The sequence below is a fragment of the Aptenodytes patagonicus genome, chromosome 2, assembly GCF_965638725.1.
Source record: "Aptenodytes patagonicus chromosome 2, bAptPat1.pri.cur, whole genome shotgun sequence".
Lineage (NCBI taxonomy): Eukaryota > Metazoa > Chordata > Aves > Sphenisciformes > Spheniscidae > Aptenodytes > Aptenodytes patagonicus.
This window is the reverse complement of record NC_134950.1, coordinates 140,000,333-140,027,164: the sequence shown is the minus strand read 5'-3', so window position 1 is coordinate 140,027,164 and position 26,832 is coordinate 140,000,333. Positions and strand designations below refer to the sequence as shown.

The window sequence follows — 26,832 nt, the reverse complement described above, 5'->3', positions numbered from 1 at the left end:
TTCAGAAAGTCATAATGCAGTTATTATCAGAGATTTCCACATGGAGTTATTGAATCATATTGGTAAGCTTGGTTTATGCCTAGGTGCTGTGACATGAATGCACATTGTCTTGAATTAGTCTAGTAGTCTGGTATGTTGCTGAGTAATAGTGCACTGCAGCTCTCTTAACAAGCTGCGCAGATCAACTTGATAAATACTCGGTTAAGTATCAGTGTGCCTGGTGATGTAAAAAATAAATAAGAAGAAATTATTGCACTGAAATATTTACAGTCTAAAGGTTTCACCCATTAACAGTTCATAGATACTGTCTTCAGGAATGAGTCCACTGAGGTGACTGGAACTATTTGTGCAAAAACAAGCTATGTATATGTTTGCAATAAAGTCTTAAGAGACTTTTAAAGAGATTCCATTTCAGGACAAGGCTCTAACTGAACTTCAGCAATGAAAGCAAATCAAACCATAACAACATCCACCCCAAAGGATTCCTACTCCGCTCAGCAAAAAGTTTACTAGAGAGATTTTCTAAAGAATTATTTCCTTTTTGTCACAAAAGGTTTGAAAAATTTACTTAGTATCTCTGTGAGGAAGAAAATTTTGCTGTTTAACACTTAACATAAGTGGTATATATTTCACGTAAGATATGTTGTCATGATTCAACTTATGTTTTGGATGTAATTTCCAAACAACAAGTAGCTCAGTTATTTACATTTATGTTTCTCAACTCATACTTTAGTTTCTATGCAGTATGTTCATCTTTTTAAAGCACTGATTTTTGGCATTTATCAGTATCCAAACAAAAATCCTGTCCAAATAATGTTCAAGGATAGTTCACAGTTACATCTAAAATCTGTACTTAGAAAAAAATTGATTGTGGATAGATATATCATAGATATGTACATACTAGAAGATTTTAAAACAAAACAACAAATGGAAACATTGCAAGTGTCAGATTCATAAAGTCAAAATACTAATTAAATCATTGACTTTCACGAATTGTGACATATATTTGTAGTTATATTTTTTCCTAATGCATTGATTTTGTACAATAGAAATGATAATGAAAAATCAGAAATTAAAATGAAATTAAATTAGAAAAAAACCAATCTGATTTTTACCCTAATAACACTTGTTGAAAGACCCTCTGTACTTCTGCACAGGAGCTGAAATGAAAAGTGTAGTATTTTTTTCCATTAACAAAGAATAGGATAATATTAGGTACATTACAGCTAAATACGGTTTTCTTTCCAATGAGTTGTAAGTTAATCAGACAAATATATTTTCATACATGTTTTATATGAAAATATCAAAGCCAGTTACTAGTTAGATAGAAATATGAGGTACACACAGACACACACATACCTATATGCTATCAGTGCCAAATTTTGCTCTTTAGTGTACATGCACAGCTCCTAATGAGGTAAGCAGAGAATGTACTTAAATAGTGCACATTTTAAATTGCTACATTTCAATATATTGTTTTTCAGACTATGTGCATATAATCAGATTGTTTTCCAAGCAGGTGCCCATTTGATTACTTAAAGTCCAAATTGTGGTCTGGCTATCGAGTATGCAGAGGTGGAAAATGGGAAGGGCAGAGAAAATACAAGCCTTTTTGCATCAACAGCTGACAACAGTAAATAGGGGAAAAAAGAGGGGAGTAGGCTCAGAGGAATATACCTTCCCTGAATTGTACAGATATATAAGAAAGAAAAAAGATTTGGCAGAACTTTGACGCTTTTTCCTGCAGTGATGATTGTGTTGCACGTATATGGCTTGCGTTAGGTGATACACACAAGAGCAGGGGGAGAACAGCAGCAGGACCTCACAGAGGTTTCTTCTGCTTTGAAAGTTCTCAAAGTCCTCCGGGGGCTGTTCCGAGAGAAGCAACACAACACGCTCGGGGGCAACAAACTACCCAGAGTGAGGAGACAGCTTTCATTAGTCCATGCAAGTATCCCATTTAAGGGCTCAGACTTTGAATACTAAACTTCAATTCATGTATTTAGGGTCAATTATAAAACCGTAAAAGCAGAGAGACGACGAGAATACAGATTGATATACAGTTTAAAAAACCACAATTGAAAAAGACTAAAACTAAATGTGCATGCCACTCAGAAGTCCCATATAAGAGTAGATTTAAAAACAAAAAAACAAACCACCACAAAACCCAACGCCAAAACCTGATATATATATCGACATGAAAACATGAGGATGTTTGATTACTGTCTCCTAGAAAGTGCAATGTTTAGTTGTCAAGTGATTAGATGCTTTATTTGGACATAAAACGAACTGAAAGGATATTTATGCAGAATAACAAGCAGAAGTTAACAAGCAGGCATGTATTTACCATGGTTCTCAATACAGCAATACCTATTTCTGCACAAGGCATTAACATTTTGTAAAATGTTTTCTTCAAACTAAAAAGTACAATCCAAATGTCCCTAAGAAAACAATCAGCTAGACAATATCGTGCTCTCGGATTTGCTTGTACAAAGCTAGTGAAGGAATCATAGTGCTTTAGAAGTGACAGGCAGTCACTTATTTCCACAGTGGGTAGATTTAGATTTATCAAAACTATTTGAGAAGCCTAGACATAAAATTGATTGAATTCCATTATTCAGCAATAATCTTGAATACTGAGATGAAGAAGCATACTCTAATCTGAGAACCTATCTTAGCTAGCAGAATTAAGTGACTATTCTTTGCAGCATAAAATAGGAGTGGATCCACAGAGCAAATCAGTTGGTTCTCAAATGTCCACACCTTATTTATTTTGGAGTTTTACTTTGAGTTGTTTTAACCTGGTTCCATGGACTGAACACCCATTTGCAGTCAGAGCATGTGCCCACCCCCCCCATTTAAAAGGAATCCAGTTTGCATGCCCAAGACTGCTCAGTGTTGCAAACTGGAATGCAATAAACACAGACAACTGGGAAATCCAAGAAGCGTACTCCTGTTAAGCACTAAAATGCTACTGTAGATGCAACCAATGATACTATCCATGTACTCAGTGACGAGATAGAGGTGCTCTAGCTTATGATATTGAGAAGTCAATCTCTGCTTTGAAGTTGCCTTTTGGTTGAAGCTACTTTCATCCACAGTGTATATAAACTGATTAGAAACTAAGTCATGAGACAAGTTTTTCTAAAGTAAGGTGCTTACTGTTTGCATTATGAACACTTCGACAGATAATGTAGGATCTTCTGTTCAGTCTTTAATATTTTTATTATTATTTTACTTTTTCCTGTCCAGGAAAACGGAAATGGAGTGTAACAATGCCCTTCTAATATACCAAAAATAGTCAGTAGTTTGAAATCACTGTTACCTAAGTATCAAATACATACATAACTTAAATAATTAAAGAGGTTATAACATCTTGTTTCACTACTATCAAGAGGGTGAAATGTCCTGTCTCCCTATGTTCAGAAGCAACACAAAAGGAAAAATTTTGGTGAGTCCATTACCCAGTAGCCTGCCTCCATCTCTTGAACATAATATAGACATTATAGTGTACGCAGAAGCTTAGCAGTTGATAAGACTTCAGCTGGCAGAGTGTATTGGTAAGTTACTTTGAGATACTGAGAACATATGTCAAATTGCTAAAACATAGAGAAATTTTGAGTCCTAGTGCCTATTGCAACCTCCAAGCCATAGAAAACTACTTTATTCTTAAACTTTTGTCAACCAGGTAAGTTAGCTGGATTAAAACTACAACACATATTAATTAACTCAGATATAACTAGTGACTTAAAAATTACTGCTGATGAAATATAAAAAATAGGATAACCAAAAGGATCACAATAACATCAGATAGTTAAAGTCCTGATCTTTATTCAGTCTGAATGAGGAGAAGCAGGAAGATACTCTGAAGCAGGAGATACTCTTTTCCATAGGATAAAAAGAAAAAAAAAAGTTTTCAAAGTCTGGTCTGTTCATCCCTTGGTGTGAACAGAATGATGTTTTATAATCACTAGAACTTGTGATACGCAGTGATGCGTTACAATGCATAGTATTCAGATTCTACGAAGTCGAATAGATATTACTATTTACTATAGGTTTTGTAAAAAATTGTAAAAATTTATGGAGCAAATGCTCCTAATCACCAGGAAAGTATATGAGCCCTGAAAGGATAGATCACACCCATGCAAGCAAGATACAGCATACGCATTCAAGGATTGCATACAGCATCACAGCACAGTAACGTAAAATGTATAGACAGCTTGCTCTTGTTACTCTGAAGTAGTTTTCCACAGCCTCAGGCCAAAGTTTGTCAGAAAGAGGGCATGATTATCCCCAAGTTTTATGCACACTGACATTAAGAAGCATTATAAATGCTCAGTAAGCATTTTCCGACTCCAAAAACTCCAGGTACTTCTAGACTGAATATTGCAGTAGCAAACAGTGCCACATGGTGTGCTTAGTCTGCTTAACAGGTAACATCCAAGGCAGGTTTTCAAGTATATGGACTGTAACTGTCAGCACATCTTTGTTTATGCCTTTCCTCCAGTGCTTCCCGTCAGAAAAGCTAAATGCACAAGAAAAGAAATAGCTAAGAACTGTCTATCCTTTTTCTTGACAAGAGGCAATACAAGAGCAACTATACAACTGAGCTGGCTGTATGGAGCCAGATAGCCTATATTAATCTGTAAGCTTACCTTGGCATACAAACTTCAATTCCTTGGCATCTGTGACAGTGGTTCTCTTATCTGACCTCTTCTTTTCTGTCCGACGGTGGCTACGTCTTTTCTTTGTCTCTCCCCAAAGATTCGATCCGCCATGCATGCTTGGGATGTTCAGAATGGCAATTCCTTCCAGAGAAATATTGGTTAAGTCTAGCTGAATTCCATCACACTGATTAGCAAGGAGAAAAAAGGAAAGGGAAAAAAAACAAAAAAAGAGGAAGAGAAAGCAGTAAAAGAGAAAGAAAAATCAGAATGTTCTACCTATCAGATATTTTTCTTCAACAATTCATCATTCTTAACACTGTTAATGGTTTATTCAATGTTTACACCTAAGATATATACTTATAGCTGGAAAGGAGATACGAGATAGGAACAGATCCTCATTCAGAAGGCAAAACATGATTCCTATTCAGCTCTTGATTGCTTAAGTGTGGGACCATTTGATGGAGTCTTGTTATCTGATACCTATTCATCAACCCAAGTGAAATATGTTTGTAGCTTCACTACAGCTATTAGCACAAAAAAGTTTATACTACAGAAATTTCTATAGCAATAACTGGAGTTTTTTTGTTGCCTATTCCAGCTAAATTGTCTTACGATTTTGCAATGATACTTGTCATTATAACACCTGAGTCCCTTCCACATGAAACCGAATATAAAAGTCCCTGCATACAGAGCATACACAGCTTCATGGAGAAGGGTCTAAGCGGGCCCTGAGAGCACAGAACACCACACCACTATTAACTTCAATCCAAAGGCACAACTGGCACATTAGCGTAGGGCTATGCCTGACTAAAAACTCCTACTGAGAGGTAAGATTAGTAAAACTGGGTACAGCAAAATGCAGATGCAGGTACAGCACTTCTTATCCCAGAACTTCCATCAGCCAGTTCTCTGAAATATGCAGCACTGCCAAAGGAAAACATGGGATATGGAGCTAAAGAAGAGGTATCAGTGCTCTAAAAGCCTTCCAAGACTTACTGGACACACAGAAGAAATCTTACTCTGTGGGACAGTCCCTTCAGTGATGGAATCATTACTGTAGGGCACCTTGTGTCACTAATGTGTATTTCTCCTGCTTCCTACAGCAACACTGGACATTGAGGCATTTTATAGGTGTACATTCCTTTGCTAAATTTGGCTTCAAATCATCTCTTATAAAGGGACCATAATTTTCACTTCCAGAATGGTTCAGGGACCTTAACTTATCAGCCTGTTCAGTGACAAACTGCAGCATCTTCTCAGGTGACAAAAGCCTACAACATTTGCAAACACAGTTCACCTGGCACACATTGGATGAGATGTACCTAGATTGATAGGACACATCTAGCCTTCATAGACTATAATTTACTCAGGCTAAGTCCTCCTCTCCACCCACATTGTTTTAGGATCAGGGGAATCTCCTAACCCATATAAAACACAGCAAAATACTGAAGAACCTCCACAGAAGAAAAAAAGACCCAACTTCAGATAACTGCGGTTGAACCTGCAGGTGTAAGGCAAAGCATCGAGTTCTACTTATTAATTCACTGAACCAGTCAAAGTTTCCAGGATTTATGTACTTGTACCTTGGCTAGAGGTAGATTAGCTTCATGCCTCACAACATAGCTAGAGTATATAGATATCCTGGAAAGTCACACGCGCCTTACACTGTATAGCAGCATATTTTTAAAACATTAGATCCTACTCCTGCAATGTTCTGCAAGCCAGTAGGGGGTCCAGTCATGCATTTAAAACTGATTAAGGGTCTTATTTTGTAATTCCAATATACAATAATCAGGAAGAAAACTGGAAAAATAATTAACCATGCTTCAGTAATAGTCCACTGACATCTTGCAGCTTGCTGCTCTGTGGGTCACTGGCAATTTTTCCTCTTTGCCTAAACCTTTATCACAGCTTTGTAGAAGAAAAGGAAAGTACAACTCAAAAATAACTGTGCATAGTTATTTGTTTACCCTGAAACTTTCTGAGATCACAAAACAGAACTGTATTATAATGCATACTCTGCATCTTCTTAATTCTTCTAAGAAGAGTGTAAATCTGGAGAGAGAACAATTTCAGCATTAAGGTTTCCATTTCATATTTGCTCTTCAAGAATTAAATTTTAAACCTGTGGATTATATTCATATAGGGAAACCTTTAGAGTCAAAAGACATATCTGGAAGTGAGTTGGCAGTTGTAGCAACTACTGCAATTGAAAATGCAACTTTTTAATCACACTTTTTTTACAAGAAAAAAGGCATGGGTCTTCACTGTTATTTTGGAAGTAAATTCATGGTTCCCCCCTATATTTTATATGTATTAAATATTAAGATGATTTATTTTACTAAAAATTCTGCTCATGTGTATGCTCACTTACTGCTATACATTCTAGATAAACAGATATTAATTTCATAATTAAAAGTAATCTTGTGTAAATACCCTGCAGGCCTCAATGAATCAAACACATACTGTGTGTCAGGCCTCCCACTGTCTTCAAGTGGAATGTACTGGCTGGATAATTAGATAGTACATATTTTTTAACCTTATTTGCATGCATATTATATCTTTTGCACACTGACAAGCAGCAGTAACAACAAAAGTCAGATTACCACAGGGAATTCCCACAAAGAAGTCTTCATTCCTTATAATTTGCAGCCTAAATTAAAATAATTTGATCTTTGACAAGGATGAAATGTCAAGCAGAAGGGGGTCCTCTACAAGCCACGGCCTGTGGCTTCTGAAATCTGCCTAATTTATGTCAGTCACTTCTTAATACATATTTAAGTATTACACGAGAAAGATGATAAATATGCAATCTGACACCTTTGGTATTTCCCTGCTGTTAATTTATAAAGGTCTGGCGTCCCCCAAACTGACTGGAATTATTTAAATAAAAGAAGAATTGTGAAATAGGATGGCGCAGGGTCTGGCTTCCATTTTCACTCAATATTGAACACAGCAGGTAGTACACTAAGACAATTATTTGACTAGGCCTCAGAATCCCACAGTGACGAGGAACTTTCTGAATTAGTAAAGGAGGATTTCTTTTGTTCATACACAGACAAGAAGTTTGCGCTACAGGTAGCTCTGTGTTGTCCTAACACATTCATACACTACAACAACAAAACACAGATGTGTTCTGCTCCTTTTCTTTTTTTTTTAATTTTTTTATGTCAAATAATGCAATTATGCTGCTAAAAATAAAAGCATGCTTTTAAAATGCAGAGCATGCCTATCTAGATTAGAAATAAACAATAGTGCTTCTATTTCTTTTTTGCCCTCTTTCCTGGCCTCAGTCCCTTTTCAGGCATTATCTTTTACACTTCATTCATTAGATCAAAATTTTTCAGATCATCTCGAAGTTGAAAACATATCCGTGCCCGAAAACAGCTGAGACTAAGGCTTTGCTGTGTAACCAAGTGCAGTATCATGCAAGACCACATGATCGTGTAAACTCCTTTCCCCCACCCATTAATACCAGGTGGTATAGTAGGTTTCCTCTGGTCCCACAATGCTTTTACAGCGCTGCAGGTATGGACCATGCCACCTCCACTTACGTTGCATCTACACCTCCTCTCGTTAAATGCCCTTCACACACCTTTCTTTTTTTCTGAAGTGGAAATAAAGTATAAGTGCTCTAAACTGTAAAGTCTTAAGCCTCATTTACTGACACATTATTATTATTTTTATTGTTATTATTAAAAATACATACTTAATTTTGCCCTGTTATTTTTTTTCCTTTAGAACCTATGTTTCTCTCCTCAACTTCTTGGATCCCAGTTTGGAAATAAAAACACATCTTATTCTGGATAACATAAGAATTTAGTGTCCAAACTTTGTTCTGCATCTCACACAGAAGAAAATATACAGAACATGAGAGAAGAATGTGTATCAGGAAAGCCAAGCTTAATTAGGTTAGAAATCAAATACAGGGTTTGCCCACAGGACATTTGATTGCGGTCTCCCAGCTCAGAGATACAGATCCTTAATCTTCATGGGCTTTGTTCATTCAAAATTTGGCTGTAGAGCAAATGCATTCTTTGTGCATTTTATTCGGAGCGAAATGTGGTATCATACACTAAGCTCTCATTTACAGCAACATCCCCAAGCAAGGGGCAGCAGGTTAAAAATCAGATGAAAACAGTGCTACTCCCAAGTGTTTATAACATAAAAACAAGAAACATTAGATACAAGCATATTGGCAAGCATTGTTCATTTAAATGTAATTTACTCATTGTAAATAAATCTGTAAATAACTACCTCCTAACACTTCTTGTGTAAACATTTTGGAAACTATTTCCCCTAAGATTTTTGTTCCTAATTGTAGGACTAATGATAGTGACCAGGATAGATGAAGTAGATATTGACAAACATGTCTCATATACTAGCAATGTAATACTTCATTGGTAATAATAGTGTTACCGATATGAATTGGCAGTAATTATACAACTGGTATCAGCAGCATCACAAACTTGTATGCATACTTGTTTGCTTTGGGATGTTAACATTTCATCACCCTTTCAATGGTTACAATTAGATGGTTTAAGATCATCACATCTTACAGGCTATGTAAGATTTTTGCCGGATAGAAATATTTTCTTGGGAAAGCCTGCTCTTCAATTTGTATTTAATCAAAAGGTACATTTAACTTGCAGTATATTCAAATCAAATCAAATCAGGTAAGCATTTCTTCCAATAACTAATCAAATATTTTTCAGGCTACATGTACTTAAACCCAAATGTGTGAAGCACTGTCTTGGGAAGCAAGAGATTTTTTGTTCGATTTGTTTTTCCCAAGGTTTTTGGTTGGTTGTTTGGGGTTTTTTTTATTTTTTACTCTAACGTGTGGAGCATGTTTCCACTTTAAAAAGAAACATAACAGCATAACAGGCAAGTCTGGCACCACAGGTCTTACAGTTTCAGTCTCAGTATTCTTTGTTACTGTTCTATGACCAGATCCATGGTCCCTTCAGATCATTTCAGACTTCGCCTTTCAGGAGGCTTCTACCAGACTCTCATAGCTCTCACCATACTTCTCTGAGTGCCTCTTGCTACTATACAAATACTCCATTAACATGTGCAGTTTCTCATTACTATTGGAAAGGAAAAGCACCATAATCCTCTTGAGAAATGATTTCATTATTTAACTTAAATTCTCAGGTTTGTACCTTCACTCATTTCACATTTTTCATTTACTTATTTATAAATATCAGCCCCCCCAAACAGTTTATGTAATGTAGCCGCTTACTCTATCAGCCATCAAAGTAGCAGTGGCACATTATTTTAAATTCCTATTTTGTCTGTAACTATCCTGTGTCTTTTCAGTTAATGTTCAATGTATAATGGAAAGATGACCCCTTGTACAGAGAGAAAAGCTATTTAATGAAGGGGAATGATTCCAAAAAATATATATTCTTTAACCTTTATTCAGGAAAGTAAGTACAATTTTAGGGAATTGAGTTTTAAAGGTTATAAAAACTTGGGACCTAGAAATAATAAGATTTTTTTTTTATTTTAATCCTGCAGCAGCTCTCACTCCCTCTGACAGTCTTTCATTTTTCCATCTGACCTAGCCACACTCCCTATTGATTTCTAATGTTACACTTCACCTCTTGACCTCGTCTACTGTATTAAGACTTCACTAATCATCAAACTGAACTTTGTTCCAGTGTGCAGGGCTACACTACAAATAGACACGATAAAAATAATATTTTGGAATATAGGGTCGAAAGGATGTGCACTGCTTTGCCTTGTTGGATTCAGGCACTCTGCACCCTTGCTCCCTGCATTTCAGCCAAACTAGTGACATTTCAAGGAGAAAGGCAACAATTAGTTTCTTACTTCTATTTCTACAGATTCATGCAGCTTCTTACAGGTGGCTGAGAAAGTTTCCGAAGTGCCAAATTCAAAATACCAAAATTTGTTCTTCATTCTGAAACAAGAAAAAAAGAAAAGAAAAAAGAAAGATCTTATTCACTATCAATATGTGACAAAAGTGATCATCCTGTCTTCCATTATAAGTAATGGCAAAGGCTTGGGAACATGTGACATCCCATTTGAAATAGATGAGCTCATAATTTTCAAAGCTTAAATGTTGGTGTCAAGTTGTATGATATCCCCTAAAGGGATAACAGGAATGTGTTGAACTGACAGGTTCAAATGTACCTTTGACTTTTCTTTTTCAGTGACTATCAGAATATTTTTTGTCACTTAACCAGTGACATGCCTCAGAAAAATGTATCGATTTTATTTCATGTCTTACACCTACTATACGATTTCTGATTCATGGTTAAAATCTCTATCCCACAAAGTACTAGAATGTGCAAGCAGGGCACTCCCATAATGAAGAAGAGCCAAGACAAGAATGTAGCTTGCCTTAAGTTAGCTAAAGGTAAAGGTAAAAGCTTATTGTTCATGATGACAGATGAGATGATAGTCGAAGAAAATAAAAATTCCAGCTCTAATAATCTTTAGATATTTTGCAGTAGGAGAGCTGTATTACCGGGTATTTAACTCATAGACACATTTTAAATGGGTGACGGGACCTGCATCTTGAAGTTCATTAACAGATTCTACAGAAAAATAAAACTGGATATAAATGCTAGTAAATTGCTTAGTTTATACGACAGCAGGCAGAGATTACACTTTTTTCTTCTTAAGTACATAAAGATTGCACTTCTGTTTTACCAGATTTATTGCATACTGTTAAATACAATCAGGACACCAGCAGTACCATTTCAAATAGGTATGTGCAGTTTTGTTTAACTCTCATGAGTAATTATTATCCTGTAACAAAACAAGAAGCAAAACTAAAAAAAAAAGACACTGAATTAGAAGTCATTATTCACACTTAGGAATCAGGTATGAACACAGTTCATCCACTTGTATAAACTGTTTTCTGACACAGCATAGTGTCCTTGGAACTTGAAAATGACTGGGTTTGCATGAGCTAGAAGTGGAGAAGAGGGAAACGCGGATGTAGATGACTGTCAAACATGCCAGCAAAAGCAAAAATACTACCCTTGGTACTTATTCCAAATTACACACACAAGTCTACTTAGTGTCTCTCGAAGTCCACTTAATGGCTCTTAAAGCCACAAAGGGAGGAGGGGCACTACAGTACTGGCCATTCCCAGAAACCTGCTGGCACACGAGCCAGCAGTTCCTGGTGCAGCACCAGAGGTGTGTGAGGATGTCCTACCTGGCAGCCTGCACGGGGTGGGGAACTGAAGAATAATAAAGGAGAAATCAATACATTTCTGAAGAAAAAGTTACAGGCATTTCCGAAGGTTTTTGCACCCAAAATCTGAAAATGTTTGGAAACCGTTTCTGAGAACCGGCTCTGGGATAAATGGCATATTCTCAAAAGAGCTCCAACAAGCCTCAGACCAGATTCAGCTTCCAGACTCCCAAAGTCTGATATACGTTCCTTCTATACCTGCACATTAGTTAGCACACTGACATGCTGACCTGGGATCAACTACTCTATTTATGCCAATGTATATGAAGAAACGTAGAGTCCTTTAATTTCCAAACAAGTGTGAACAAAGTACTGAATTCCTGTTGGGTCCCTTTGGAAAATCTGGATGTAGCTATTTTCCTGCTACTTTCTACACAGGGACGATGAATAATGAAACAATAAAAAAACCTGACGTAAGTATTCAGAAAAATACTTCATCATTTCTTTTGATCCTATTATTAAGACCAGCAAGCCTTTGCACCTTCTCCTTTGAGAGCCTTTCCTCTTGCTATTCAGTTATTTTTACCTCAAATGAAGCATCTTTTCTTTTTCTTTATTGAAAAACCTGCTTTAAATTGACTTCTTAACACTGTATATAATAATCTGACTTGCACAAAGATAAAATAGATAGCTATATTTTAGAGTCATTCAGAATATATTGTGTCAAATTCATGTATTTTGAGTTCAGCAAAACAAAACCCAGCATTGTCAGTGCACTCAAGGTTTATTAGAACATTTAGATCTATAAATCAAAACTTTGTAGAATTATATGACAGAAGATTAAGCACATTTATCAGGTGACGTTTTGATGGTAGATGTATTTCTTGTCATTCTAATATACCCTATAAGATTCTGTTAGGCCAAAAAATGTAGTCTTGCGAGCCTGTTCTCCTTTCCCTAGTTTACTATATCTCTGTTTTTAAGGGTAGAAAGACAACCTACTTGACAGCTTTTCCACTACAAAGGTAGATGTAGATACAAATAATTTTGTTCTTCATCTTCAAAAGGATTTACCAACTCCCTTTACCAGCCATGAAATAGATTAGATTGCATGTTTTTATTCAAATGCACTATATTTTTTTATTGAGCAGAAAACTGTATTATATCTTTTCTTATATGTACAAAACACAGTTAAATGTAAAGAAATCAAGACAAATTATACTAAAATTTCCATAAGGAAGACCAGTCTTATTATTATAGTAAATATTCTAATTTTTCTAATAATAAAAAAATCTCTAAATTCATATCTTCCACTTGCACTCCTCTTTCAAACAGGTGAAGCTTATCTGCTTATCAAAACAGCAGCAAATAGTAGAAGAGTCCATTTAGAAGATTAATGAACTACTCTCATGGCCATTTAATTTCTATCACAATGGTGTAAGTAAATTTTAGGCTGGTAAACGAATACATATTTAATGACAATTTTGCAGCGTTAAAACTGTAAGAAACTGAATCACGGGCTGCTGTCGTGTCTATTTTCTCTCTCTCCTTGAGGAGCTGATAATTTAGACTTGTTCCAACTTTTAATAAGAGATGACCCAAATAAAGAAGTCTGTTTCAGTAAAAAAAAAAAAAAAAAAAGTGTTATACAGTAGCACTTTTCTTTACAACACTGGTTTTGTTGGAATAGGAAAGGGAATAGATTATTTTACAGGAAAGTGTTTTTGTATATGCTTCAAAGGGCATAGCTAAACTCTTAAACAACTTCGTGTTTGAAAATACAATATAAATAAAACATCAATCATGATTAAAGGCTGACCTATTTAATCCTGCTATTGGATTAGAGTATATCAAAATATATACAGTCTATGATGTAGGAACAACAAAACAAAACTACTTCAAGAGCCTAAACACCTTTTATGCTGGCGGTGTTCCACACCCTCAAGTATTGGTCAATTTTCTAATAAGTGGAACGATCTTCTTAAACAGGGATGAAACAAATTGGCAAGACAGTATGGGAAGGCTAATACTGCCATTTCTTCTAGTGTTTCTATACTGTGGATAAATATTAGACTTAGAAACTTGGATATGTTTCTTGGAAAAGTTCAGGCTAATATTTGCTAATCAAGGCAAAATGATCAAAATAGTCTGTGATATGGGTTTGCTCCATTATCAGTTAATCAGAAACCCCCCTACTGCTAAAACTATTTTATATAACCTTTCTGATTAAGCAATTACAAGGCATGTCATTGAAAAATTGTCCTGTATCTAAATATGGAAATAGAAAATACTTTCCTCTACACCTGAAGATCATCTATACTTCATTGCAGTATGCACACTCTGTCAGAACGTGCATAACAATAGATCAACTATAGGCTGCTAATAAAAGGTCATGACAATAAACCAGGAGTATATTTAAACTTAAGAAATAAATTCATATTCTGGTGTTAAGGGTCTCCAGCTGGGGAAAAGCTTATTGCTACATTTGTAAGTTTGTCACACTTTCTACCACATTCTATTTACACTTCTTATATTTACTATTTATATTTATTATATTATTTCCACTTTATTTTAATCATGTGGTGTCAAGCTTCAATGGCTTGAGTTAAAAATTTCTATAGCAGGAAATTTCTGACTGCAATTTTTATAAAATTTCAGCTGAAATACTTTGACCATTTTTGAAAATGACTGGAGAAAAACATGTAAATTTGCTTATATTAAGTGTGTTTGATAACATACACTTTGAACCGTTTTAATACAGCTACACTTTCAGAGCAGAGATTTTAAATTTAGCACAAGGATGGCCTTGCATCAAGAACATGCCTCTGGCCATCTGCATGAAAATACATACAGAATTTAACTATATTATGACCATTTGGAAATACAGTCTGGGAAAGCTTTATTTTCAATATTCTTCTATGGCAGCAAAAGAACAATTTTTTTTCTCTAGTTCTGTCATCTTTTATCCTTTAACCTATGCAAAGTATAGAGATTTTTACCCATGAAACTACTAGAGTTCTTAATTTTTCCAAAGTAAATTCCTTGAAAAGTCCACTACCAGGAAGCAATCTCCACCACAAATCTGTGCAAGAATGTCTGCTCACGGACAAGCAGCACTTGGTTTCCTCCATAGACTATACTGTTCCCCAAAATATAATCCCTAAGCACTGCCTTCCGAAAACATTTTTTTTAAAGCTATTCCAATTATGTTGCAGAAGTATTGTTTGTTTGTGAGCGTTAAGAGTTGATCTCAGTCTATATCATAAACTCAGACAGTTTCCAGCATGAAGCTCCCGTTCTAAGAGCAGCATTAATGAACAACAGTGCACAGAATGTAATGAATTTAAAAAAAAAAAAAATCCATGGGGAAAAAAAAGAAGAGTAGGAAAGAAGCCATATAGAGTGGATGCTTATCATCTCATTCACCACATTTCTGGAAGGTGCCCAGAGCCACAGATTCAGGGTAAGTATTTAAAAGGAACAGGTCTCTCTGGCTCCCTTTTCCCCCTTGTTCACTCTTTTGTCGTGTGTTCCGAGGGAATGTGGAATAACGTGTAGAACCACCTCTACAGGGAATCAAAAATACCAGAGAAGTGTGCAGAAATGGAGGTGTGAGACAGAGGTGTACTTCCACAGAGGAGAAACTGTGAAGAGTCCAAGGGGAGAAAGTGGTTGACAACTATATGTGAAAAAAAAAAAGGAGATCTTCATCAGGGAAAATAGAGGAATCAAGAAAGAGAAGAATGAGAAAAAGATAGGAACCTAATTTCAAAATGCATTGAAGATCCGCAATGCTGAAAGAAGAATGATGATAAAATAGAGAAGGGAAAGAAAAGAAAATAATCCTAAAGGAGACCCAAGTAAAAACACGCGTTTCTGAAGTCTGAAAATACAGATAATAAGGTCTAAAACTGAAACTGGGAGTATAGGAAACGACATACTGGGCAAAAAAGCCGAACATCTGTTCCAATATTCTGTCACTGACAAGTGGTTAGTACCAGAGACCTCGGAGAACAGTGTAAAACTCCATGTAGTATACAGCTGGGAATAATCCATCTCTAAGGAAGGTTTATTATTATTTATGATTCTATCAAATTGAAAGAGGGTACATTTAGATTAGACATAAGGAAGAATTTTTTTACTATGAGGGTGGTGAGACACTGGAACAGGTTGCCCAGAGAAGCTGTGGATGCCCCATCATTGGAAGTGTTCAGTCAGGTAAAAGATGTCCCTGCACATGGCAGGGGGGTTGGAACAGATGATCTTTAAAGGTCCCTTCCAGCCCAAACCATTCTATGATTTTAATTCAGACAGTTTATAGTATGAAGCAATATGAAAAAAAGAAAAAAAAAAAGACTAGCCAAATTCATGGGAGCAAATTACCCTTTTTAAAAAGAAAACAAAAAAAACAAAAAAAACCCCAACTTGTTTATGTTAATCCATGGCTGTGTCCTGCTTTATTAGAGTTTGGAATTTCATATTGCATTTAAAAAAAACGCTAATATAGAAGCCCTAGTGCTGGTTCTCAATGTATGGGGAGAAAAAAAGTCGGCACCCAGGAACAATTGAAGCAGAAGCAGCTACGGAAGTCTGTTCCGGCAATTGGGAATAAAAGTGTCTGGAACCTCTACCACCTGATTTTTCTCAGGGTGTGGAAAAGTTTTCTAAGGTGTGTCTGAAGTTGCTGCTTTTGGTTTATTGAGTCCCAGCCTGTGAGACATACATTCAAGAGCAAGTGAAGTAAAATTTACAGCAGATTGTATGTCATTGTGATTGTACTTTATATTTCTGGTAATAAAGTGTGCTGATACATTGGATTTTATCTAATTAAATACTAATAGCTGATAAATAAAACTGAAAATATTTTAATGCTTCGTACAATTCAATATAAAGAATATTCTTATCAAGTCCTATCCCTCTCACAGAAGTTTTCAATAGACAACATATTTTCCATCTTTTCTTACTGTTCATAAATCTATTATCTAGGTAATTTTATACTTAGGCAAAAATGATTTCATTGCAGCACATAATATATATTAATAAGAATGTATGACTTTTTCTAATGTTCTTCTTTTCTTTCCACTTCTGTCTTAACAATCATATAATTCCTGTTCTGCTTTATAATGAATCATACGCAAAGGTAAGGAAATAGCCAGTGGAGATGCACATCCATAAGAGATTTATGTGTGACTGGCATGATTTTAATAGAGACATCTTTGTCAATTTTTTCTTTTTCCATTACCAACTGTACTTATGGCAAATCTAAGTGTTAATCTCTTATGGCACATAGCATAAGCAGAGATTGTATAGGTAAGTGCAAAAAAGTTAAAATCCTGAAAGAACAGTTCCAGTTTTACACAATAAATAAAATTTTCACCTTATCATACGATACTACCCGTAGTCGGAAAGCTACCCCATAAAAGCTTATACTATTAAGTAGCACTGTGAGATCGTCTCTTCCTGACATTTAGTAGTTCTACTCCTGCAAAGCTGCATTCGACTCCAATTTCTCTCAGACTTTATAGTACTGTTTTGCACTGCAGCGTGCACTTCTGTACGCAGCTGGTCTGCAGTCTCCACTGTCCACCTGCCTGCCCCACTTCTCCAGCTCTCTGCCCGATTTTCTCCAAACTATCTGCAGTTCGTTCCAGCTGTAACTATCATCCTTCCCCCTTGCCTGTTCAGTTCTGCTCCTGCCTTCAGCTGTGCTCTCGTATCCATCCAAGAACCCACTCCTGCACACCTTGTTCACTCTGACCACCTTCAGTAATAAACACAAATCATGAAGAGTCGCAAAAGGGCCTCGCAGTACTGAGTGACTGGGGTATAAAAATTTAGATGACATTTAATGTGGATAAATGTAAAGTGATGCACAGAGGAAAAAGAAAAACAATTTTACAATTTTACAAACAGTGATGAGTTCTCAGGGACAAGGTCTTGGGCTTACAATAAATAGCTGAATGAAGTGTTGGAGCAGTGCTTAACAGCATTTGCATGAATTGTGTTGTGATGCTCTGAATACTATGTGCAGTTTTCCACTCCCCAAAGGGGAAGTAGGGGGAAGAAAGGAGGGGAAAAAAAAAAGAGAGAGAGAAAAAGAAGAGAGAGTATAATAGAACTGGAAAACATATGGAGAAAGGAAATGGGGACAATCAAAATATTGACCACTCTTCGAATTCTTCAGCCTTGAAAGGAGATAAAGGAGAGAGGTACAATAGAGTTCTCTAAAATCATGTATGCCATGGGGAGGATGCATAGGGTATGACTAGTCACCATCTCTCCCAAGAAAAAGCTAGAACAGATGAGAAGGACCTAGGAGTCAGTGGATACAACAAACAAAAGGTTTCTTTATGCAGCACGCAGTTAAGATGCTACACTCTTTGCAACAGGATGCTAAAAGTTTACATCAGTTCAAAAATGATTGGAGGGATTCATGGAAGAAATAGCCACTGAAGTCCACATAACAAAAGCACCACAAATACGGAAATATATTACATGTTACCGTGTTCTTCTCTTCTTAGACTCATTGGTAGATGGCACTGGAGAAAGAGCAGCTGACTAGATAGACCTTTTGTCTGACACCAGATGGGTATTTTTATGTTCTTATGTTTCTGGTCCCAAGTGCATTTCCTCTTTTCTCTTACTCTCCTTGCTGGATTATCTGTTTCTCCTCAATTAATGCCTCGCCACCAATTACCACTACTTATCTCAGGCTCCAATGATCCATTTGGATTGAAATATTTGTACAGACAGTCCAGGTATGAGTACACAGTATGAGTACAGTTCGCACATTCCAGACAGGTACTGATGTCCCTGAACATCATCTATTATCTGTATATTTGCAGACAAAAGGTGCAACAAATTCACCAGAGGTCTGTGCACTGTTTCCTGATTTTGTTGGGCTACTGATCAGAACGTAATTTGTCTCATTTTTGGAGAGAAATAGTAGCCAGATTGGAAACACTCCCTCTGCTAGGGCTACCAGAAAAAAAACATGAGCAAAACCAGGATGATAGTCATATCCATAACCCACATTCTTCACTAATTAGCTATGAAACCTATTCTCATTGGATTAACTATGATGCCTTTCTCACATACGCTCCTCACACTACAGACTCTGGCGGAGAGAAGGCTACTACTAACATCTATACAGAAGAGAATCTTATCCTAAAATACAAATACAAATGCCCATATTGAAATATAAACACCACACTCCAATAATTTTAAGAGCCTCCGAGTACGGGCTAAGTGCTATAATGCAGGAGGAACTCGATGACTTTTGAGCTGTGCCTCAGGCTGCATCTGTTCTGTGCCAATAGGCAACAGGATGTTCATGAGAAAAAAAGATAATGTATTTCTCCTAGAGTTATAGAAAAGCGGTACACTCAACTGAGACAAATTACAGGAGGTTAACCTACAGCACCTGGTATAAAAACCAGCTATTATAAAACAGTGTGATACCTGACTGATACAGTTTACAAGATATTCCTCCATGTAAGAGGGTACTGTTTCTCATCTGTGATAGAAATATCTGTTTTAAATAAGGAATTCTGACACTTGCTTTTGAATATAATCTGTTTTAACAACAGTTATTAGTAGGACCAAAAAACCACACAGTTTCGTTTCTCAAAACCTTTACTTAAAAAGTATCTTCATTATATCTGTGATTTTATCTGTCATTTTGCTCCACTAAATGAACATTTCTGTAACACTTCTTAAATCCTTTGTGTCCACTCCTCATCATGAAGATTTCTGCTCTTAACATTTTACTTATTTTTATCTTCCTATTTCCCATCAGTTTCTCTCCCAAATTCCCCAGTCTTGGGAGCAGATGCTGAGGCACCAATGACTCATTAATCTGAAGAGGTTTTTTTATCATGAACAAAAATAAAGCCTATAAACAGTTCCACATTTACCAGCCTTGGTTGTACTAGAGAACCAACAAAGCTTTGTTAAAAAAAAAAAAAAAAAAAGCCCTCTCTGTATATGTTATAATAGACCTACTATCTCAGAGCAAGGTCATAGACCTTCACATTTCATCTTTAAATTATGTCAGATGAATAAAACAATTTTCCTTCCCCTTACCCACTAATATGGATGTGTAAAAGCAGATATGACACTGAGTAGTATTTAAATTAATGAGACCATTGTTAAGGCAGTTCAGAGGTTCAGGGACAGGTTTGCAAGGAGCAACTCCTAACTGGCTGCTTCACCTGCACAACTGTAGCTCTGTTTTAGAAAACAAACAAACATATAAACGAGTTTTGTTTCCCTGTAATGCAGGTGATTATATGTAATTAAATAGACTTTTTCTCTACCCAATATTTTACCTCCCACTGAAAAACTGAAGTATCTCAATACTGCTATTCAATTCTTGCCAAAAAATCCTTCCATTCCCTTAAAATACTTGAAACACTATGCTTTATACCATTCCCAAGTGGGACACGAGGAGACTAAGGGAAGAAAAAAAAAAAAAGAAGTAAGCAATCAAATGCTGTAAGGGAAACAATGAGCAGCTCTTCTATGAACACACAGGAGAAGCATCAGACTCTGTGTAGAAAATCTTTGACAAAATCTTTTCTCTGTAGGATCCCTCCAGAAATATTTAAGCCTGACAGGACTGGGGAAGGACTAAACATCTCCGCCTGTCTGACTGGGATTCACAGGACTTTTAAGTTTCTTTTTTTACTGGAAGAGAAGATTTATGAGTTTAGGAAGTCTCACCCTTTCAAGCTTCATTGCCTCCTGATTCCACACATATGAGAAGACCACTTCTAAGAATGAGATGGCTTGCCTGAGATTCAGCTTAACACCGTATTTAGCCATGTCAATGCATTTGTCTACCTGTGAACCAGAGAGTTGCATTCCCACTGAAGACAAAAGACATCTACTCAATGGAACTGAAGGTGTGATTCACCAGACCTGAGTAAGCAGAATGGCTCTCCAGGCTTCATTGAGAGAAATAACTGGTTCTCCACTGACTACAGTGGGAGCACTGACATCTAGTTCATGTGTACACAGACACCTTTAGAAGCCTACACTGAGGTGTCTAATCTCAAACTGAAAACCTGTCTTGTTTCAAAACACACCTAAATAGAAGAAAAGACACCCCCCCCCAAATCCTACAAGATAAATGAAGTCTCATTATTACTCATTTTACTTGCTACAAGACAATATAAATAACATACCCTTAAATGTACTTAGGTGGGACAAGGCATGTAAGCATCCTTATAACTAAGGCTTTTAGTGACTTACCACAGAAGAACTCAGGAACTGAACCCAGTTCACCTGCGTTCCCTGGAGCACCTTAAATACAAAAGGCAACATAAGCTGTCCCTCCTCTCTAGTCTCATCTTCTAGGAATTTTCAAATAGGTATATAACCTACCTTTCTCTCCAGGAAATGCATGGACACTGTGCTACCTCATTTCCTACAGAAGGGTTACAGCACAGCTGCCAGCTCTCAAGTGCAGACCATTCAGGAGAGAACAGACAGGTGAAACATGCGGGCCAAGCTTCATTCTCTTTGTGAAACAAAAGTTCACAGTTATTAAATAACAGTACATTCATTTCTACTTTGCAGGGTAGGATGGGATGAGCTTTGTTTTTAAAAGGCCACCGATTCTTTAGAAACCTGAAAATATTACAATTAATGCTATCTTTGTGAGTCTATATTTTTAGGCAATGTTCTTCCCCTGAAAACTGAACGCAGTCATCAGCTGTGGTTAAAAATGCTGTTCTGTAAATGTGCAGAGACTTCAGAATGCATTTTTAGTGTGGCAGAAGGTCTTTACTTAGTAGAAATCAGGACTTAGCATTGAAAATGCACATGGTAGCTGTATAAATAATAAATTCTACTACTATAACTACTTACCACCTTACCCTTCAAAATACAAATTTAGAAAACTTTCTACACTGAACAGCACCTAAAAGGATGAGGCAGGCTGCCAGGCAGAGAATAAAGCTGAGAACACTGTAGTGTTTTGCTCCTCTGTACAAAGCTACGTGACCAAGACACATTCCATCAAAAATCTTGTTGGATTATCAGCAAATAACTGCTATGCACCTGGCATGTAATTCGTTTCATTTGTTAGAATGTTGTAGTGAGAACACTTATTTTTCAATCCCTGTGTTCCATTACAATTTAAAATACATGCAATCAAGAAGAAATTGATATATTTTGAAAAGAAGACTTAAAATGAATCTATAAAATGGTTCCCTATGTGCCTTCTATGGAATGTGCCGGTGATTATATACATTCCACGTCGTGGTTTAACCCCAGCCGGCAACTAAGCACCACACAGCCGCTCGCTCACTCCCCCCCCCGGTGGGATGGGGGAGAGAATCAGAAGAGTAAAAGTGAGAAAACTCATGGGTTGAGATAAAGACAGTTCAATAGGTAAAGCAAAAGCCGCGCGCACAAGCAAAGCAAAACAAGGAATTCATTCACTGCTTCCCATCGGCAGGCAGGTGTTCAGCCATCTCCAGGAAAGCAGGGCTCTATCACGCGTAACGGTTACTTGGGAAGACAAATGCCATCACTCCAAACGGTCCCCCCTCCCTTCTTCTTCCCCCAGCTTTATGTGCTGAGCATGACGTCATATGGTGTGGAATATCCCTTTGGTCAGTTGGGGTCAGCTGTCCCGGCTGTGTCCCCTCCCAACTTCTTGTGCCCCCCCAGCCTACTCGCTGGTGGGGTGGGGTGAGAAGCAGAAAAGGCCTTGACTCTGTGTCAGCACTGCTCAGCAATAACTAAAACATCCCTGTATTATCAACCCTGTTTTCAGCACAAATCCAAAACATAGCCCCATACTAGCTTCTATGAATCACAGAATCATAGAATCTTTTAGGTTGGAAAAGAATGAAGAAAATTAACTCTACCCCAGCCAAACCCAGCACATTCCACTTTGGGGAAGCCTATAGATATAGACCCTTTTCACAGGGATATACACAAAGATCACTTCAAGAAATCTTCTGCCTTTCTAATTTCTGGATAATCATATGCTACAGGAAAGGTAAATTTAGCACCAATGTCTAGTAGGATTCTTTTCTACAGCCAGAGAATTGGTGAGGAATCAACCTTTATGGGTGATAATTCTAAGCTATCAAGTAAGCCTAGTAATTAGACCTGTGCTTCTGCCTAAATTATATTTGTCTTGTTCAGTGCCTTCGGTTTTACTTCTTAGACTACAGCTCCATATTGCATTTCTAATCATTACTTCACCCCAGCTTTTTAAAATCTCTCACAGCTCCATGCTACCAGCTGTTGTTTTCTTTCCTAATGCAGTTCAGTTGCAAGGAAGAAAAAAACCCAACAACTCCCCCACCCCCCGATTTAGATTTCTTTGAACCTCATCCTTACTCACTGCTTTTCAGCTCCTGAGACAAATGGAAGCAATCATTCTTTGCTTTAAAGTCAGTAATACTTTAGGACTTAAACTTGATAAGGGAATCAAACATGATCAATGAGGATACTGTCACCTGGACGCATTGATCTGATTTCTTCAAATTTGCAGGATTCCAAAGACTGGTTGACTTGAAAATTCCACCAGTTTAACCGGTTTTCTAAACTTAAACAAACAAGTACAGATTGTTTGGTGTATGCTATTAAACTAAGAAATGGAAATCAAAGGAGCTACTCATACATACAGATAAAATGAAGCACTTCAATGCTTGCAGAATTGGGACTCTACTTCAGTATAAAACTTCATAACTTTAGGTTAGTTAATAATTTTCTAACTGATCTAAACTAAGCCAGATTAAGCCACTCTTAAATGAAAGTTAAAATATATCTACTCTATCATTTGTTCAAACCAGTTCAATCATTCCATAGATCGAATTAAAAAAGTAACAAGAAAAAGACAAAATAAACAGACAAACTGGCACATTTTTTTTTATCTAGACAGGTTATTTGACATACCGAAAACATCAGCTGCACATCTTTTGTTAACATACATGCATAGCTTTTCGTGAACTGTGAACATATCAGGAAAGAAATACAAATTATCAGCACGTAAAATGCTGCTTCACAGGGCTCACCGTAGTTACATGAGAACTGCAGATAACACTTCCACTGACACTCGTAGTTGTATAAAGCTCACAGAATCTAGCTTGCAGGCTTGGCTTTCTTTCAAAAAACCAAAGTCTAAAACATCTAAAGCATCTAAAACAGGTCTTCAAAATGTATTCTGCCATAAACTTTTTGGGACTGAAGAAAAGTAATAAAACCCATAAAATATAGTTCTACAATATTACATCTGAGAAAGGGCAAGTGAACTTTTTCAAATCTTGAACAAAAAAGCTCAGAGAAACCATGTATGAAACAGTCTGTAAAATTTTCTGCTTGGGACTTCACAACAGTATATACTAAATTCTTAAGTAAAAGCTTAGCATGCTGACTACAAAAGACATGCTTTAAAAAAAATAGGGTGTACCAAACTTCTTCAGCTTTTCAACTGAGAACACACAATAATCCATCACTTTTCATTTTAATGTTGAGTGAAGAACTAGGATGAAGTATACGCTGAAATTCTTAGCTTTTCTGTAGTTCTTCTGCGTCGGTCTACAAGTACAAAGGGGCAGTAAAAATGATTATCGTTGTACAATATATAACAAAGTACTAATGACTCACCTCACAGTAATGCAATTTTTCTGCTGTTTAGGGGCTTGGCCAGAGAAAGGGAAGATACTGGGATATTTCTTCTTCCCATCAGTTCTCAGCTATGTAGCACGGTGCCGAGGCTGAATCAAATGTATCAGCATAGGATTAATGATTTAGCTGGTAGGAGAGGTGGCATAAGACACACGTAGGATTTGAAATACAACTTTCAGATTGAAAAGATCCGTATTTATACATTCTTGTGCGAGCCCTAGAGCTGACTGTAATTATAGTTTTCAGGTAACAGGTACAAGTTTCTGTGTTAAGATATAAGCAGCACATTAACCAAGTAGAACTCCCTTCAAAGAAGGGGGTGGAGAAGAAGGAAAAAGCCAAGCATGTTTAGTGAAAACAGCGCTGTTTTCAGTAGGCAACAGAGGCTATTATGTTAAGGCAGAACTATGCAATGCTTTCTGAAAAAAGGTCTTATCTTTGCAAGTGGACTTCAAAAAAATGTTCCTGCAGAATTTTCCTCAGTAGAAATTATAGACTGTGTATTTGTAATTAATATAAAATTCTCTAATTATCTAATATTATATTAGATATATAAATTTATCTCTACATGGGAATATTATTAACATACCAGCTCTACTTTTGTAAGTTCCATGAGAACATGCCAAAGAATGATTTTGGTAACCCATCTTTTAAATTCACAGCCCTAATTTACCTGACAGTCTTTCGTATAAACCTAAGTCATTTTCTAGGCAGGTTATCTCTAGGAAATAATGAACATATTATGTTTTCTTTAGCTGTGTCTCTATATGTGGCAGTATGCTCAGGAGCGTTTCTTAAAGTTTGTCTAATTTTGAAAATAATTCATTCCAGCATCTTAGCCTGCTTTTTCTCTGAGTTGTTCCTTACAGCTAGATATTTGCTGTGAGTATGAAGTATCACGGACAATTGTCACGTGATTAATTACTGTTTTCATCCATCAAATATTAAAGCTGCTCGCTACTGACCTTGAGCACCACTTACGCTCCCACAGCCACAGCCCTTTTCTAAGTCAGCAGGGTACAGCTGGCACAAATTCAGCCGAGCAATCAGATTCATACCCATTCGCAAAAGCTGGGACTTTTAAAAGCGCTGTGTCTCACATAGTACAACCGGAGGCTTGACCACTCTTGAGAAAGGTGTCCAACACCGGACTGTTCCTACCAAGGAGTATTACCTGCTCACATTGATTTGCAGCAAAGTATTTCTCAGTAAGTATTTCCACTTAACATTTACTCTCAGGGAACCTGTGTAGTGGGAGATATTTACGAGTTGCTTTCAGCTTAAAAATAAATCACCTCTAATTCCTCTAAGCGAAATCAATCAAAAGTCTGTAAAAAATGGACAGGTTGTTTGGTCGATTCTGGCAGAAAAGTAAACAGCACTTCAGCTTTTCTCCACCATTAAGGTCTAAATGGCCTAGAAAGTAAATCAATATCTCCAGTCAGCCTTCTGGCTATTGTTTAGCCAGTAGATATGGATTTTCTCCAGCTTACTGCACTCCTCTGGGACTAACCTGTAATCCTCAGAGAGTAATAATAAGTTCGTTATCTAGTTCAGCTCTCTGTTGTACATTTAAATGGACCACATCCATCAGCAGCACTTGTTAAAGTTAAAGGACAATGACATCCCATTCAACCTATTTCACAGTGAAATACTTGCAATACCTGATGGAGAAAATTATTATAAAAATCTTATTTGTTGTCAGGTTATTAAAAATGAAATATCACAAATGAGGTAAACAGTAAATAAGGATTTTTCTTATATATGTAACGTTTTTCTTCGTTAATGAGTTAAATTGAGGTGAAGTTGATTTCTGTCATACATCATGCAATCTTTCATTATTCATATCAATCTGTTTCAAATATTTCTGGTTAAATACTGCTGCAAAGCAGGCAGCTGTCAGAACCAATCAGTACTTTTTTTTCATTCCTGAGCTACCAGATGTTTGCTGGACTAAAATGATTTTCCCTCCCTCTACCTAGGAGTGCACAAGAAAGCTCTCTCATTTTTAAACACTGAAGTTTTAAAAGGCTGTACTCTCAGATCACAGAATCTGTGCTGTGCTCTCAGCCACGGAGAGTTACAGTCTCTGATCTGAGCACTCCGTTTTATTGTGTACACACATTTTCTCTGATAAAGGAATACAGTCCACCACAACATGACAAACAAAACATTATTTCTACAGCTTTAGCATCCACTGAACATTTTTAAAAAAAACCCCTAGTACCTATTCTCTAGATGCTCTGAGCATTTAAAAAAACCCACCACTTACTACTTACTAGTTGCTGTGACTAGATCCATACTGTAAATTATGCACATGAAGACTGCTGTCTGCTG

The 26,832-nt window shown here is 36.7% G+C and overlaps 1 protein-coding gene across 7 annotated transcripts in view; it reads right to left on the bottom strand.

Moving 5' to 3' along the window:
* Positions 1-26,832, bottom strand: part of DGKB (diacylglycerol kinase beta) — a 379,491-nt gene that overhangs the window by 74,205 nt on the left and 278,454 nt on the right. For all 7 annotated transcript variants that reach the window (XM_076331405.1, XM_076331402.1, XM_076331403.1 and 4 more), the window contains 2 exons: positions 10,506-10,596; positions 4,656-4,851 (listed from right to left, as the gene is read on the bottom strand). In XM_076331405.1, the coding sequence (XP_076187520.1) occupies positions 4,656-4,851; positions 10,506-10,596 (287 nt within the window). The remainder of the gene's footprint in view (positions 1-4,655; positions 4,852-10,505; positions 10,597-26,832) is intronic.